Source organism: Sceloporus undulatus, chromosome 6, assembly GCF_019175285.1.
Source record: "Sceloporus undulatus isolate JIND9_A2432 ecotype Alabama chromosome 6, SceUnd_v1.1, whole genome shotgun sequence".
Taxonomy (NCBI): Eukaryota; Metazoa; Chordata; class Lepidosauria; order Squamata; family Phrynosomatidae; genus Sceloporus; species Sceloporus undulatus.
The window spans coordinates 53,766,360-53,781,757 of record NC_056527.1 but is presented as its reverse complement, the minus strand read 5'-3'; the positions used below and the strand labels follow the sequence as shown (position 1 = coordinate 53,781,757).

General features: G+C 40.2%; 1 protein-coding gene across 1 annotated transcript in view; it reads right to left on the bottom strand.

The window, feature by feature from the left end:
• Positions 1 to 15,139, bottom strand: part of LOC121935668 (collagen alpha-6(VI) chain-like) — a 60,613-nt gene extending 45,474 nt beyond the window's left edge. Inside the window, exons 1-8 of the mRNA XM_042477441.1 lie at positions 15,073 to 15,139; positions 12,711 to 13,322; positions 9,977 to 10,591; positions 7,040 to 7,600; positions 5,878 to 6,435; positions 2,417 to 2,992; positions 899 to 1,465; positions 46 to 389 (exon numbers count right to left, since the gene is read on the bottom strand). Of these exons, the coding sequence (XP_042333375.1) occupies positions 46 to 389; positions 899 to 1,465; positions 2,417 to 2,992; positions 5,878 to 6,435; positions 7,040 to 7,600; positions 9,977 to 10,591; positions 12,711 to 13,322; positions 15,073 to 15,139 (3,900 nt within the window). The remainder of the gene's footprint in view (positions 1 to 45; positions 390 to 898; positions 1,466 to 2,416; positions 2,993 to 5,877; positions 6,436 to 7,039; positions 7,601 to 9,976; positions 10,592 to 12,710; positions 13,323 to 15,072) is intronic.
• Positions 15,140 to 15,398: the final 259 nt, after the last annotated feature.

The following is a 15,398-nucleotide window of genomic DNA, read 5'->3' as shown; positions in this document are numbered from 1 at the left end:
ATATTATTGGCTTTGAGTGCATAAGGATGAAAGTAGAGAATGTACCTTTCTTCGATTTGCAGATTTGATTTGGAATGTTTCCCAAAGAGAATTCAAGAACTCCGCATTCAGATGAGATGCATTCTTGATGGTGGTGCCCACAAGACTGTTCAGAAGCTTCTCACTGTCGATTTGGAACTTTGAAGCCACAGGTGGGTCTGTGTTTTCCACTTTCAGTGCCACACTAGTTTGTGACTGTGATCCTACATTACAGCTCACACCAGTTAAGGACGTGAGGGCATTTATAATGTGAGGAAGGTAGGATTCCAGCTGGTACTGTCCATGAAATACACGGTCACCTTGCTTTTGTGAGGAGACATCTATTCCCACAACAACATCCATGAAGCATGCTGAGGGGTTTTAAGGAGGAGGAGGAGAAAATAGTACCAATTACTATAGACAACTAAAAATGAAATACTGAGAAAGTGGAAATAAATGAAAAACACATGATATATAGATATGGACCGAGACTTCAGTATAAATGAAAACCTTCATCTCAAAGAACCAGAAACAATCATTGTCCACACACCTCAAGCAAGAGCCTATTTGCTTAACCATTCATTACCAAATATTTGGCCAGGCTTCACAAACATTTCTAGAGCGTGCCCAGATGTGTTGCCGAGCTTTAAACAACTTGTAACCCATCAGCTGGAGATAATGTTCATTCATTGCTCCCTCCCACCCATTGATACATTTATGGATGGATCAATTTGGACATTCATCAATAACCATCTTGGTAATTTATGGGATGAGGACCATGTTAGTTTGGTGGAGAGGTGACTAATTTCCCCACTTATTCCAAAGCCCCAGGGATTTGGGAAAACTGAACTACTTGAATGCTTGAAGTGAGAATACTTACTTGTTTTATTTTCTTCCTCACAAATATCATCAACTAGTCTTTTTTTAATTACCTTCAGTTCGCTGAAATTATCAACTGTGTATTTCCTGTCTGAGAAGCCAGCTATCTGACTAAGCTGCAAATGGTCAATTCTCCCTACTCCTATGGCATATATATCAACACCTTTCTTTCTCAGATCTTCGGATGCTTTTATCACTTTATCATGTGATCGTCCATCAGTTATCACAAGCAAAATCTGTTGAATTTTTTCATTTATTCTGCTGCCACCTTCTGGTGTGAAGAAGTGCCTCGCTCTCTCAAGAGCTGCACCAATGTAAGTCTGAAGTCCTTCCATCTGTCTAATTCGTCCAATTTGAGTTTCTAGCTCTGATTTGTGTGGGAACATGCTCAGGCTGAATTCTTCCCGGTACCTGTCACTGTACTGAGCAATACCAACTTGTACATTGCGACCAGTGTCAAATGGATGAACCACATCTTGCAAAAAATTCTTCATCTTGGTAAAGTCACTGTCACTTATACTGTTAGATCCATCAATAAGAAATACCAAATCAGCTGGAATCCCGCATTCTACAAGGGAACAAAAAAAAATTGTGAGCAAGGAAATCTCAAGAAAAGATGTGAAGTTTTATAGATTTCTCAATTCTATTTTATTATTATAACATAAATACAGTGGACCCTTGTTATCTACTGAGGTTTGGTTCCAAGGCCCCCCATGGATACCAAAAAACCATGGATGCCCAAGTCTCATTAATTACAATGACACTATAAAAGTGCCATCTCTTATCTAAAATAGCAAAATCTTTTGGGAATTTATATATTTCTATATATTTTATTTATATATTTTTTAAATATTTCCAAGCCGTAGGTAGTTGACTCTGTGGATAAAGACTCTGTAGATATAGACGACCAACTCTATGCATAATAAAAGAGTCCATTTCTTTTTACATTTGTACATATACATCAGCCTGGTTTTGATAAACTTTTGTTTACCTTGTCTGCCTCCAGTGGTACAACTAAGTTCTGCCCAATTCATCTCAGGCCCTGAGCCCTTCGACTGGACACCCAGAAAAATGGCCTCACCCTTTTTTTTTAACTCAAAATTATAATAGTGCAATTCAGTTCAATATCTAAAGGAATATTAATGAAGATACACTTCAAGATATGCATAAGTTTGTGCTGACATCCAGAGAATCTGAATTTAGGGCCCTTTCACACTATGCATTTATAATACTGTGTTTCCATTTTAACTGCCGTGGCATCATCCTATACAATCCTGGAATTTGCCATTTAGGAAGTGGTAGAAGTACTACAAATCTCAGGATTCCATAGGATGTTGTCATAACAGATAAAAAGGAATGATAGAGCTATAATTTTATAGTGTGAAAGGTCCCTTAGGCTGTTTTTATACTATGTTTTTACTCTTGTTGTTGTTTATATCCCATCCTGTTCCCAAGGATCCATGGATTAGCCTTTAATAGCAAAAGGCCACGAAGTGCTAAAATAAAAATAGCCACCTACCTGGTTTTGAAACACTGCAGATCTTATCAGATATTTTGGGATACAGGCTTTTTAGCCCTTCAAATGTATTTACATAAAAGTATTTATCTTCCGATCCTGCCATGGTCAGAAGCTCATCTGGCCTGGCTCTTTCTATCCCAATGGCATAGATAATAATGCCATTTTCTCTGAGCCTCTTTGATACTTCATCAAGTTCTGCTGCATCATGGGAGTCCCCATCAGTTATCACTATCAGAACTTGGGGGACACTCCTGTGTTTGCGGCTCCCATGCTTCTCGGAGAAAAGAGCTTCTGAGTGTCTCAATGCCTTGGCTGTGTATGTCGTTTCCCCAATAGATTTATCATTCTGAATAGCCTTTATAATTGCTGATTTTGTAGTGTAGTCATTAAGATAGAAGAACGTTTCTGGCTCAGCAGAATATTTTACAGCTCCAAACTGAACTCGATCATGGCTAACATCAGATTTTTTCACCAGGGAAATCATGAAGTCTTTCATAATATCATATTCTTTAGGGTCTATACTTCCAGAACCATCAATGACAAAAACAATATCTAGGCGTTCTATCCTCCTGCACTCTAGAGAAATAATAGCAAGAATAGGTCATTAGTGCATCTCCAAACAAATCTTTATAATTTTCCATTTTGTTGCCAGCAAAGCTTGTGAATATAAGGTGCACTTTGAGAAAATCTGGTTGGAACACATATTCAAGAACAAGTCTCAAAAGGATAACAGTTTCTTTGCTGTGCTGCCAGGACCTCGTCTGGAATCAATTGCATCAAGCTAAATTTAACTGAGCATGACTACAAAGTGTTCCTGGTCTTTCAATGCTAAAGGTGCTTCCAGATGAATCCCTTAACCTGAAAATGCCTTGTTCCAAGGCAGGATTTTATTGGGTCTCCAGATTAAGGTATCTCCTACTCATAACCTTCTGTGTTTTCTACTACTTCTTTATTTTTATTTTTATTTTATTTTTTGTCTTTGCCAGTAAGTAAGTAAATATGTAAATAAGGGCCAGAACAGACAGGCCAAAATAAAGCTGTTTCGGGTCATTTTGGAAGTATGTTGTTTAAATGAGTCTGGAAGCCACCCCAAAGCCACCCTCCAGTCCTAGACGTAGCTTCTGGACTCTTACGATGCATGTGTCATTTAAACAGCATACCTCCAAAGTGACCCAAAGCAGCTTTATTTTGGCCTGTCTGTTTGGGCGCTAGGTAAGATAGAATTCGTGCTCAATTATTGATAATGTTGGACTGATCTGTCTGGAAGCATCCAGAAAATACATGATCTAGCATTGCAGAAGTGATGTTTGCTAGAATGGAGGTCTTCAGGAGATATATTATTTTAGATCAGAGGATGTAAAATCATGGAGTGGGTATCAGAGGAGAGACTGAGATATCTGCTGCAGGTGGCAAATTCCTCATACTGTTAAAGGGCAGCAAAGTTGTTTAAGTTATTATGCTGACCAATTTACTAATCAGTTATAGTTTTACAAACTATAATTGGAAACTGCACGAAGGGCAGGTTTATTTTAGGAGCAAAAGACATTATAGTTTGGAAAAGAAACAACTGGGACACAGGAAAATCCAGTTGCCAAATCACAAGGCAGCATTTGAATGCTGGAAGATGAAGCCAAGTGCAGGAGAATTTGTGTTACTGCCCTTCATTCCCCTTTGTTTCTGTAGTGGTCTGCAAATCTTTTATAAAACTTATCAAATTGAGCAAATTGTTTTCTGACAGTACTGATTAGTTCCCTTGACATGATTACAATTCACAGGGCTGTTTCCTCATAGGAGTTCTGTTACATCCACACATACACAAAGAGTATCCCCATGTCTATTATCTGCAGGTCCAAAAAAAAGGATATGACAGAAACATTAGGACAGGATTAGTTTGGCTGGCCTTCCTATGTCTGAACATTTAGTAGATATGGACATAATCCTTTTTTTGTAGCATCATTTTTCTCACAGGAACAGTTTTTCAAACAAAAACATTAACATGAAGTCAAACTTTTCCCTAACCAGAATAATCATTTAAACTCTTACCTCATGTCTACATTTAACAGCTGGATTTTATCAAACTGGCTCAGCTTTCTCAGTTAGCCAGTTAATTCTTATTTTGAGTTAGTGGCAGCTGTAGTTTTTAAATGTCCCCTACAGTTTTCTTGGCATTCTTTGACAGAAGGCATGATTTTATAGCATGAGCTGTTGTATCCCACACCATATGTATATCAGTTTAACAAGATAACTTTATCTGCAATAATATCGAAAAATGCTGCTCCACAAACACTTGCACAAGGGTTTACACAATAATTATATTCAGTGTTATAGTAGGAAGGTTGTAAAACATTGTCATGCTTTCACTTGTATAATATGTTGGGAAATTTCTCACATAAAAACTTTGGATGCAGTTTCCCTTTTCTCATTTAACAGTTTAGATGTAGCATTAGATGTAACACAGCCCCTCTGCAAGTGGAAAATGTATTTGCATGTGGGAGAACACACTTGGATCCAATCAATGGATTTTGTGTATTTCACAACTTCTCACAATACAATGGACCTTTTAGGGGGCAAAATGCTCCTATATTTTCCAGAGATTCTCTGAAAATAGGCATTAACAATTTTTTATTGCTACTTTACAATGTCATTTTTTTTAAAAAAAATGCACTTTACCAATTAGTCTACATACAGATTATCATCAGGCACAGATTTAAAGGAAGGGCACAATTTACATGTTTAGCTAAAAGCAGACAGGGAACCCATGATGATATCATCAAAATGCTCCCATCTGACAACTCAGACCACTTCTTGAACAGAACAGAAATAAATTAATTGGGTCATTATTTTATAGCATTTTAAGTTTATCATAGGATTTTATCGCATGCTTAAAAAAACCCGACTTATCCCTTCCATTATCAAGTCTATTATGGGATAAAGTCAGGTATTATCACACAAAAAATGCCGCCAATGCTCCCACTTGACTACATCCTGCCTAAAACCTGGCTAGAAGCCACACTTAGCTGGGCAATTTGGTTCCTGACTTTGCAAATCGGCCAGCTGAGAGCAGTTTCTAGCCGGGTTTTAGGCAGAATGCAGTCGGGTGGCAGCACTAGCAGCAGTTTCTGTGTGATGATACCCAACTTTATCCCATAATAGACTTGAAAACAGAAGAGGTAAGAAAAACTTTTGAGTTTTTGTAATTCTCACATATAAGATTGAAAAAGGCAAAGATTTATATCCCTAAACGAGATTAGAAAGTTGTTCAGGACTGATTTTGATAAGTGTTTGGAAAACTCTTGGTGCAGAAAACTTCATCTTGAATTTTGACTAGACTCATTGGTGCGGGTGTTTGGGTGTGTTTTGAACTTATAAATCCAGTCAGCCTCATTGACTTCATCAGCAAAGATGAAGCATAAGACCCCTGTGCTGATCTGTTACCTTCTTTTCCCCTCCATGATACTTACCATCATATGGGCTACATATTCCAAAGAGGATTTCATTTTCTAAGTGCTTCAGAAAGTCAAAATCCTCCACATAAAACACCATCTCAGGCTTCCCGCTTATTTCCACCAGTTGTGTTTTATTTGCATTAAATACCCCCACAGAATAGACAATGATGCCTTCCTCTCGCAAAGCTTCTGCCGGAGTTTTCACCTCATCCTGTGCTTCCGCATCTGTGAGAAGAATTAGAATTTTCTTCACATAGGGCCGGGAGCCTTTTGTAGGCCTGAAATAATCCAACACAAATTGCAACGCTCCTCCAGTAAGTGCGTTCTGTCCCATAAGAGACATTCTCCCAATAGCACTGATAATGTCACTTTTCGTGGTGTACTGGTTGAGCCGAAATTCTTCTCTGTTTCTGCTGCTGAACTGGACAGCACCAAAATGGACACGATCTAATCCAATGTCAGATTTGTTCACCAGTTCACTCATAAAGTTCTTCATTTTCACAAAGTTCTCTGGTCCTATCTTACTAGAGCTATCCACCAGAAAGAGAATGTCACTTTTCTTTTCCTTGCAGGCTGTTTGAGGAAGAGCAAAAGATATTTCATTATGAATGATCTATTTTGTAATTTGAATTTTTGATCATTTGAAAGAATAACCACTGAGAAACGCCACCACAAAAACAGTACAGAAGAGGTTAAAAAGCAATTCTATACTCTCTGGGAAGTATCTATTGATTTTCCCCTGGGAGGAAAAAGAGGTCCACAACCTGGGGTCTCTCTGTTGCATTGATGGAAACATGAGCTGCCCTCACTCTTCCACCTCTGGTGCTCTCATGATGGAATTACGTAATTTAAGAGAAGCCACAGACTCCAAGGCTGTCATTTGCCCAATCAGTCATCAAAGCAACCCTAAACTTGGCATAGCTAATCCTGCTCATCCAATTGATGTCAATGGGCAAATCCCACCCAAAACATTGGTTCCTTACAAACTGGCAGGTCATAAAATAATGATGGATCATGCTTTGTCACCACAAGGTATTTGTTTTACACTCTATTCAGAATGAAACTACAGAATGTGTTATTTTGGCATTGTCTATATTATTTTAAACATGTTGGTTATATAGCAATAACTTCTATGGATTTTGAATCCAATATCTGTTATGGACTTTGAGATTCTTACCTTCTACAGCACAGATATCTCGGACTACTTCATTCTTTATATGCTTCAAAGAGGCAAAATCATTCACAAAATAAGCTCTGTCTTGGGACTCTGCAATCTCATAAATCTGTGACTCATTGGCATGTCTAACACCAATGGCATACATGTTGATCATCTTATTCCTCAACCTCTCGGCAGGTTCCTTCACAGGATCCTCTGATTTCTGGTCTGTCAACACCACCACATGGCAGGGCACACTTCTGGAACGCTGACCTTGTGACTTCCTTAACAAAGGTTGAATAAATGTCAGAGCTTTTCCTGTGTGAAGGCTTCCACCTATTTGGCGGATGTTATCAATGGCTTTCAAGATATCACTTGTTTTACCATATTCCTCAGGTCCAAATTCCAGCTCACTGACTTCAGCATACTGTACAACTCCAAACCGAACCCTGTTTGGTCCAATCATAAAAAATTTGACCACTTCTTTCAAAAACCGTTTTAGATCCAAAAAGTCAAAATAATCCAGACTTGATGAACCACCAGCGAGAAAATAAATATCAGCTTCTTCTGTATCCACACATCCTATAGGCAAAAGAATTTTAAATACAATGACATATGAAATGGCTTGCGTAATGTATTTGTCATTTCTGCCTTTTAAACATACAATAGTAAGAGAACCAATTCTATGAGCATCCCCACTTTGTGGTAAGTAGCTGCAACTTTGTAAGCTGTGTCATAGGTTTTCCTCCAACAGGGAAGTGTCTGCCAATGAATCAGATGTACAAAATGCCTATAAATTAAGCAGATGTCCCAGGTGCTCTGGAGGCTACTTTGACAGAACAAGAATCTGTTAAACTATTTCATAGTGTGTGTGTGTGTGTTTTAGCTGTATCCTTAAGGGTTTTGAAAGTATACCTAAAATGCAATTTGTGAATCTAACCTGCAACCACTTGAAAGCAATATATATCATACATGTACAGTTTACCAGGGAGCGAGGGTGGCTTTGGCTCCTTAATGAATCTGTACTTAGTAATGATCCCAGCAACAGAGTCTGTTGCTATATGATGCGTAAAATATAAAATTGTGTGACACTCCTGCCTGGATGCCATTCAATTGCAAGTCTGCAATTCATATTAGATAGGGCTACTGGGAGTTGTAGGCCAAGATATCAAAAAAGATCAAAGGCTCCACAGGCCTGATGTATGAGTTTCTTCTAAAGCTTCTCACAACTGCAATTTGCTGTGGGAAGCATAATGAGGGAGCGGTCACTTAGCCCAACACATGGTGGCCTTTCCCATTCCCATCTTATCCTGATAGCTATACAAAGAAGCATATGGCTTCTGCAGTCTGTGAGCACTGAAGGAGAATATGACCTTGGTGGCATGTGTAAAATCTTCCAAACTCCATGGCAAGCCTATTACAGTTTTTTTCTGGCACTGAGAGTTTGTGCCTTGGCCAAGGTCACCCATTGGCGGGTGGGAAATTGTACATTGATCTCTAGAGTCATAGCCCAATATACAAACCACTACAACATGCTGGCTCTCTTGGAGCTACTCCAAGTTTCAAAGGAACTATCCAAGTTTCTGAATCTATTTTGTGAATAGGACTCAGCACCTTAGAAAGCTCCCATAACATCCAAAGCAATGGAGCCACTAAGGACCTCTGAGGCATTGGTGGAGGAGACAAAAGAGTATGCACATTTAAAAATGTGAATGTATATATGTAGTTGTAAATAAAGAAATCATTATCAGCATTTAAAGAGAAATATAATCAACACAGGTAAACCATGTGTTCTGAGTACTGATTGCTGATGCACAATTTCAGAGCCCTATCCTCTCTTGTTTGATTTCTTTGGCGGGGTACAGACCGCCGCTTTGCGGCGGTCTGCCGTCGCCGCCGCCAGTAGGTCCGCGGGGGAGCCGGAGCCTTCAGACGGCCCGACTCCCGCGCGGACCGAAAAAGAAGCTCCAAAATGGAGCTTCTTTTTCCGTCGCGTTTGCGACGTAGCGAGGCGCCAGGGGCGCGCTCGCTACGTCACAAGCGGCGCGACGCGTACGGACGCTCAGCGTCCGATACGCAAAGATGGCGCCGGCCATGTAGAAGGGCCGGCGCCATCTTGTACGGACGGAGTCCGTACTAGGCCCAGGGGCGTCTATAAGAGATGCCCCTTTTTTAAAATGGGACGTCCAGAGGACGTCCCAAATGCCGGTGCAGAAAGCACCCTAATCTTTCAGTCTGACTTAGATGGAAAGCACTTCAAGCACAACTGCCCTTTCTAAAGTAGGGCATATATTCTATGAATGAATTGAAAGGAAAATAATCTCCTAAATTGCTGCAAAACACAAGTTTTATTTGCAAACATAGACCAAACCATTTGAAAATTCATTGATGTTTTTCAGGAATATTTTCCTTTTTCTTCTCTCACTAGGAATGTATAGTTACTTTGGTTTTTTTTGTTTTGCAACTTTAAAAAAAACAGACTGAGGTGCATTACAAACACGCACAAAGTATGCGCTCTGCGCGTACTAGGGTTAGGAAGGGGCGTGTTAGGGTTAGGAAGGGTCTTACCTTCCTCACGGCCCCTGACCCTAGTACACACAAAGCGCAAACTAAATGGCGGCCCCCATCCACACAGGGGGCGCCATTTTCATGTCTTGGACGCACAGCATCCGGACATGGTGCGGCGGAAGTGATGCCGTCAGTGCGTACCCTGCGCCTCATGGTGCCACTTCCGGGGGCCAAAAAGGAGAAGCCTCGTGGTCTGGCCACTGGGGCTTCTCAGCGCGGCTTATGACGGCGGCGGCAGACCGCCCGCTTTAGGGCGGTCTCTAACGCACCTAAGACAAGCATTTTGCAACACCTTTAGGGGTTTCTCCCTTGATTATGCTTAGAAGAGGAAACTGCTACTCTTTCACTTGAGGAGATGCCTCCAAACAGCATAAATTGACAATAATTTACCTCTTTTGAGAAGATCTGCTTTTTGAGTGTCCATGTAGAGCTTTTGCTGTATTTGATTCATGATCTTCTTATGAAAAACCGAAGTCTTATGTGGCAAATGGGAAAACTTTTTTAGATTAGTAATATATTTTTCTGGTGGGTAAGCAGCTATTTGGGCTAACTGGGTGGCATTGGCTCCTTCAATGCCAACGGCAAATATAGTCACACCAGCCCTCCTCAGAGCAGTTGCTGCATCACTCACATCATCTTCTGAAGACCTATGGGTGATCACGATGGCTATTTGTTCTACCCCTTGAGACTTCCTGCTTCCTGCAATTTCAGAGAAGACTTTTTGCCTTGTGAAACGAATGACGGAACCCGTGTTGGCCTCTCCTGGCTTGGAAGAAAGGCTTCGTATGTTCTGCAGAACATGAGTATTATCTGTTGCCATTCTCAGTAAAGATGCCACCTGGGATTTGGTGCTGTAAGTCACTAAACCAGTCCTCACACATTTTTCCTTCACATCCAAAGACAACACAAGCTTTTCTAAAAATATTTGGATCTTCTCAAGTTCTGTTTGTGAAGAACCCACATCAACTATGAAGACCACATCAGCAACTGCGTCAGCATTGCAAGCTATACAGGGAAGTAAATATGAAATTAATATTAGCAATTACTTGGCTATTTCATTGGGATAAGGAAGCTACTATAAATCCAGTGGGCTCCCATGTTTGGAAACACCTCCATTCCAGTGCTCCATTCATAGCTGCACAGATCTAAAGTAGAGGTGGGCTGATTCCTGACTTAAAGGGTTACACATGCACCTTACTGGACCTTGGAAAGCTCTACCTCCATGCCTCCCACACCGTAAATTGTTTTTGTTAAACAAAATAGTGACAAATTCCACTGTGGGCCTGAACAGACCGGCCAAAATAAAGCTGCATCAGGCCACTTTGGAAGTGTGCTGTTTAAATGACACATGCATCCTAAGAGGCCGGAAGCCACGCCAAAGCCACACTCCAGTCCTAAAGACTGAAGCACAGCTTTCGCACAGCTTCTGGCCTCTTAAGATGCGTGTGGCATTTAAATAGCATATCTCCAAAGTGGCCTGAAGCAGCTTTATTTTGTCCTGTCTGTTCAGACCCTATATCCCTCTGGGAACAGGTTGGGAAATTTTGCCTTATTTTAAAGCAGTCATGGGTTGTTTTAGGTACAGGAGAGATTCCCCATGATACAGGAAAAGAGTGGACATCACTTCTGGTTTTGAAAACAAACTTCCCCACACCACACCCAGGAAACTGAGAAAGAATTGGCAAAGTTGTCTCATGCTCCCTAAGGGATGCAGAAGATATTATGAATTTTAAAAATTAGGTTTTTCAAATACTATGGGTAGGGAGCATTGGGGACTGCTGAAAAAGGCATCAGGACTGCATGTGGCCACATCTAGCCTCTAGAAATCAAACAGAGTTCTTGATCAAACAAAAGCTCACTATCATGCAACAGCATCCCAGTGTGAAAAGCAGAATTCAGTTCTGTCCAGCAGCTTCTTGGACTACAAATAAGAGCTGGGTTCTATGAAATGGTTTCCCATTTATCTCAATCATTGATCAGAGATAGCAATCAATTTTTTCTCATCTTTGATTTAGACCCAAAAGGGAGCATTTCCCAAAGAGAATTTGGGACAAGCTTGTTTCATTTACACTGCACTGTTATAGCAGTATATTCTACTTTAACTGCCGTTGCATCACTCTATGGAATCCTGGGATTCACAGTTTAAGGAGGGGCATTTAGAATTCTCAGCCAGGGAGCTCTTGGACCTCACTAAACTACAAACCCCAGAATTCCAGAGAATGGTGCCACAGCAGTTAAAGTAGAATATAGCACTAAGTGTAATGTGATTGGGAAGTCAGTTGCCTTCTTTCATATAACACCTTTTCCATTATATGGCAGCATTATTCTATATTGTTTTATGTTGTAACTGAATGAGTTATATGCCTTGAGACACAAACTATGTACCTGGCAAGCAAGCCTTTGACATCCCTTAACTTCACACCTGCACAGATTCAGATTCTCTCTGAATCCAGAACAAGTCATTTACTGATTGCCACATTCTGACTTCAGAAACGAGACAGTCATGGTGGCAGGAGCAGACATGCTGGGCAATCCAGCAGGATGCATTTTCAGATAGCTGCTCTGGTGTATTAACAGAGGGCCAGATAAGGGTCTGGTCCAGATCAAGCGTTGTTGGTTGGCCTCACTCTCAGGTAGCAGCGAAATGCACAGTGGCACAAGTCCTCATAGATTCAACAGTTCTCTTTCCACAGTTGTACTGCAGCATGTGAGATGAGGCTGATACTAACTGGGCAGCAGGTGGGGTATTTAATATCTAAATACTCCAGACCTACCACAGCTGCAATAATGTTGTGTCCCTATTGTTTTCCAACTTTGCTGTTTCTGCACGTTTGCTCTCTTGCATCTTTTTCTGCGCACAATTGCTAGACCCCACATGCTGAGACAAGCTGTCAAGAGTTCCAGGCCCATAGTATGATTCCCGTAGCCAAGGTTTCATGTCATTGCTGACAGGATCAAACACTAGCATGTTGTGGGCTAACGGGTAGCATATATATCACGCTATCTGAATAGGTTTTGCAGAAGCAAATGCTGAGACTCTAACATATTTGAGGTGAGGCAGTTTTGTGCTTTTGTTTCTAATAATATCAACCTCTTCCTGATAAACACATATTTTATTACTTACCTTCCAGTGCTGTTCCATTATTCACTTTGTTCACAGAAGTAGTATTTGATGGATCTGGGTTGTTACTGTCAATGGAAATAGCATCAACAATGATCTCAGAAATGTTCTGAGAAAATAAATTGAGTTCTTCTATTCTAGGGAAAAAGAAAGAAAATGGTTTTGTGGCTATGAGAAGTAGTTCATCATGTGAAGCATTCTCCATCCCCAGTGCAACAATCTTCACTCCAGCCTTTTGCAACATCTGGGCAGCTTCTTTCACATCATCCTCAGATGGTTGAGATGTCATAACTATCAAAATCTTGGACCTGTCTTTTCCTGTGGTTGGTTTCCAGTCAAAAGTCTCCTGAATCTTCTGGAGAGCACTGCCAGTTTGCAAGGGGCCACTCCTAAACACCAATTTACTTTTGATGTGGTTCAACATTGGATTCTTCCCTTTGTAGGTATCCAGGTGGAATTCATTGTATACCTGATCACTGAATTGGGCAAGTGCTACACGATACTCATTTGTGCCTAGAGATAAACTACTTATTGTTTTGCTAATAAATGTTTTGACATAACGGGATGATGCATTACTGCTAGCAACCAAAAAAACAAGATCCGCAGACTTGAGAGCTAAAAGGAAGAAAAGAAAAGATAAAGTTAAGCAGTATTCAATTGTCCAGGTATTGAACTAATAATACGCACTTCTCAACTGGCACAAGAAAAAGGTGTAAGAACTAAGCTGGAGTATGGTGGTTTGAGAGACCAAAATATCACTTCAATTGTGACTATGTGTGAAATGGAGGAGTAGGTTAGAAGCAAGTTAAATGTAAGATCAATCAAGGCAACATGGAGAACACATTTTTCTTTCAATCTTTACATCCTCTCCAGTTCTATCTGTTAGTATTGTGATGCTGATCATATAATGTATAAATTAATACCTTAAAGGGAAGAACAGAATCTGTTGGCAGCATCCATGACCTTCATATAAGTGTAATCTCCTGTGCATAGGAGATGTGGAGAGGAGTAAGGCAGGCAAACAGGAGTCTATCTAGACATACATACCCTCATGCTGGCAAAACATCAGGAATAAACTCTTCTAGAACATGGCCACATCACCCGAAAAACCCACAAAAAACTATGGATGCCAACCATGAAAGCCTTTGGCTTCACATGCCCCCCATTTGCTTGGATGTCTATAGTTCAACTACAATATTGATTTACATCAGTCCTTCTCAACCTGATACCTTCCAGATGTGTTGAACTACACCTGTCATTCTCCGTACCCAGAATGGCAATGATAATCCTGACAGGATGGGAGGTGCATTCCAACACATCTAGAGGGCACCATTTTGGGATAAGCTTAGCCACACAGTTAATTATTTGCAAGTAGAGAGATCCCCATAAGGCATTGCAGAATCCTGTTCTTCACCATCTCAGCATTTCTGCCCAAGCCTTGCAAGGAATTCTGTCATTCCACTTATTAAATAGACTGTTGTTTAGTCCCAAGGATTCCCAGAGTAACTAAAGTCTAACTAAAAGCAATGGAATGGAGAAGATTTATAGAGTGCAGGAAAGCTTTAAAATGCATATGGAACTATTGATCCATATCAACTTGGTTCTAGTAATTTTCATGAGAAGCTCTTTCTAAAGCTACTGAGTCTTTCATTCATTTCATTTAATTCATTTCAGAGTCTTTGGAGTGGAGCAATTCAGACTCAATAGCTTCACAAAGAGCTTCTCGTGGTAAAGATGAGATGGCCTACAACAATGTTGTATGTTACGGCTAAGGAAATCTTTCTCAGTTAATGTGGAGGTTACAGCTAAACTCAGAGCAAAGAGGGATGTCAGAAGACATAATCATTTTTGTTAATGAAGAAATTCCTAGATTTCAACCTTATGAGCCCTGGCTTCCCTACAGATCTAGCCAAAAAAATTTTTTAAAAGCCCACCACAGAACAACAACAATGAAAGAAGGAGGAGGAGGAAACAGATAACAAATATTGTATATGTGCATATACACACACAAATAGAGATAGATAGATAGATAGATAGATAGATAGATAGATAGATAGATAGATAGACAGACAGACAGACAGGGCAAATTTAAAAAGGACTTCACCTAGAGCTGAAGGTCATCAGATTTGGCACCCAGGGAATTTCCATGGAAAATTCCCATATCCCTATCCTGCCTTTAAAGAAAAAATCCTTCGGTCAAGAAACATGAGCTTCAATGTTTCTTAAGTCCACTGACTCCCCTCAATATGTGTTTTTTCTTGCTCTATATTTCAAATACATCTTTCTTGCAGTTTTCACTTGTAATAATTCTGCTTTCCGGAGTAAATAAATTTCACAAGTGCAAAATAAGAAACCATTGGCATACCTGGTTTCTGAGCCGTAGAAATGTATATCTCAGTAATTATTAGAATAAATGTCAACAACATCTTCATCTTTGGAACAATTTTTTCAAGCTTTAGCTGTGGAAGGAAAGTGAAAAGAGAAAAACCTTTACTTGGCTATCAAAGATTCATTATGTGTTTTTAGTTCAGAGAGTAATTCAAAGACGAAGCAAGGCCAGTCCAAGATATTTTGTTGCATAGGGTATCTATTTCCAATGCTGTGTTGAGAAATTGAACAGATAGACCACTGAAACTTACCTCACCACTGGCTATAGAACTTGCCACTACATGGGAGGCAGGGACGAGCATA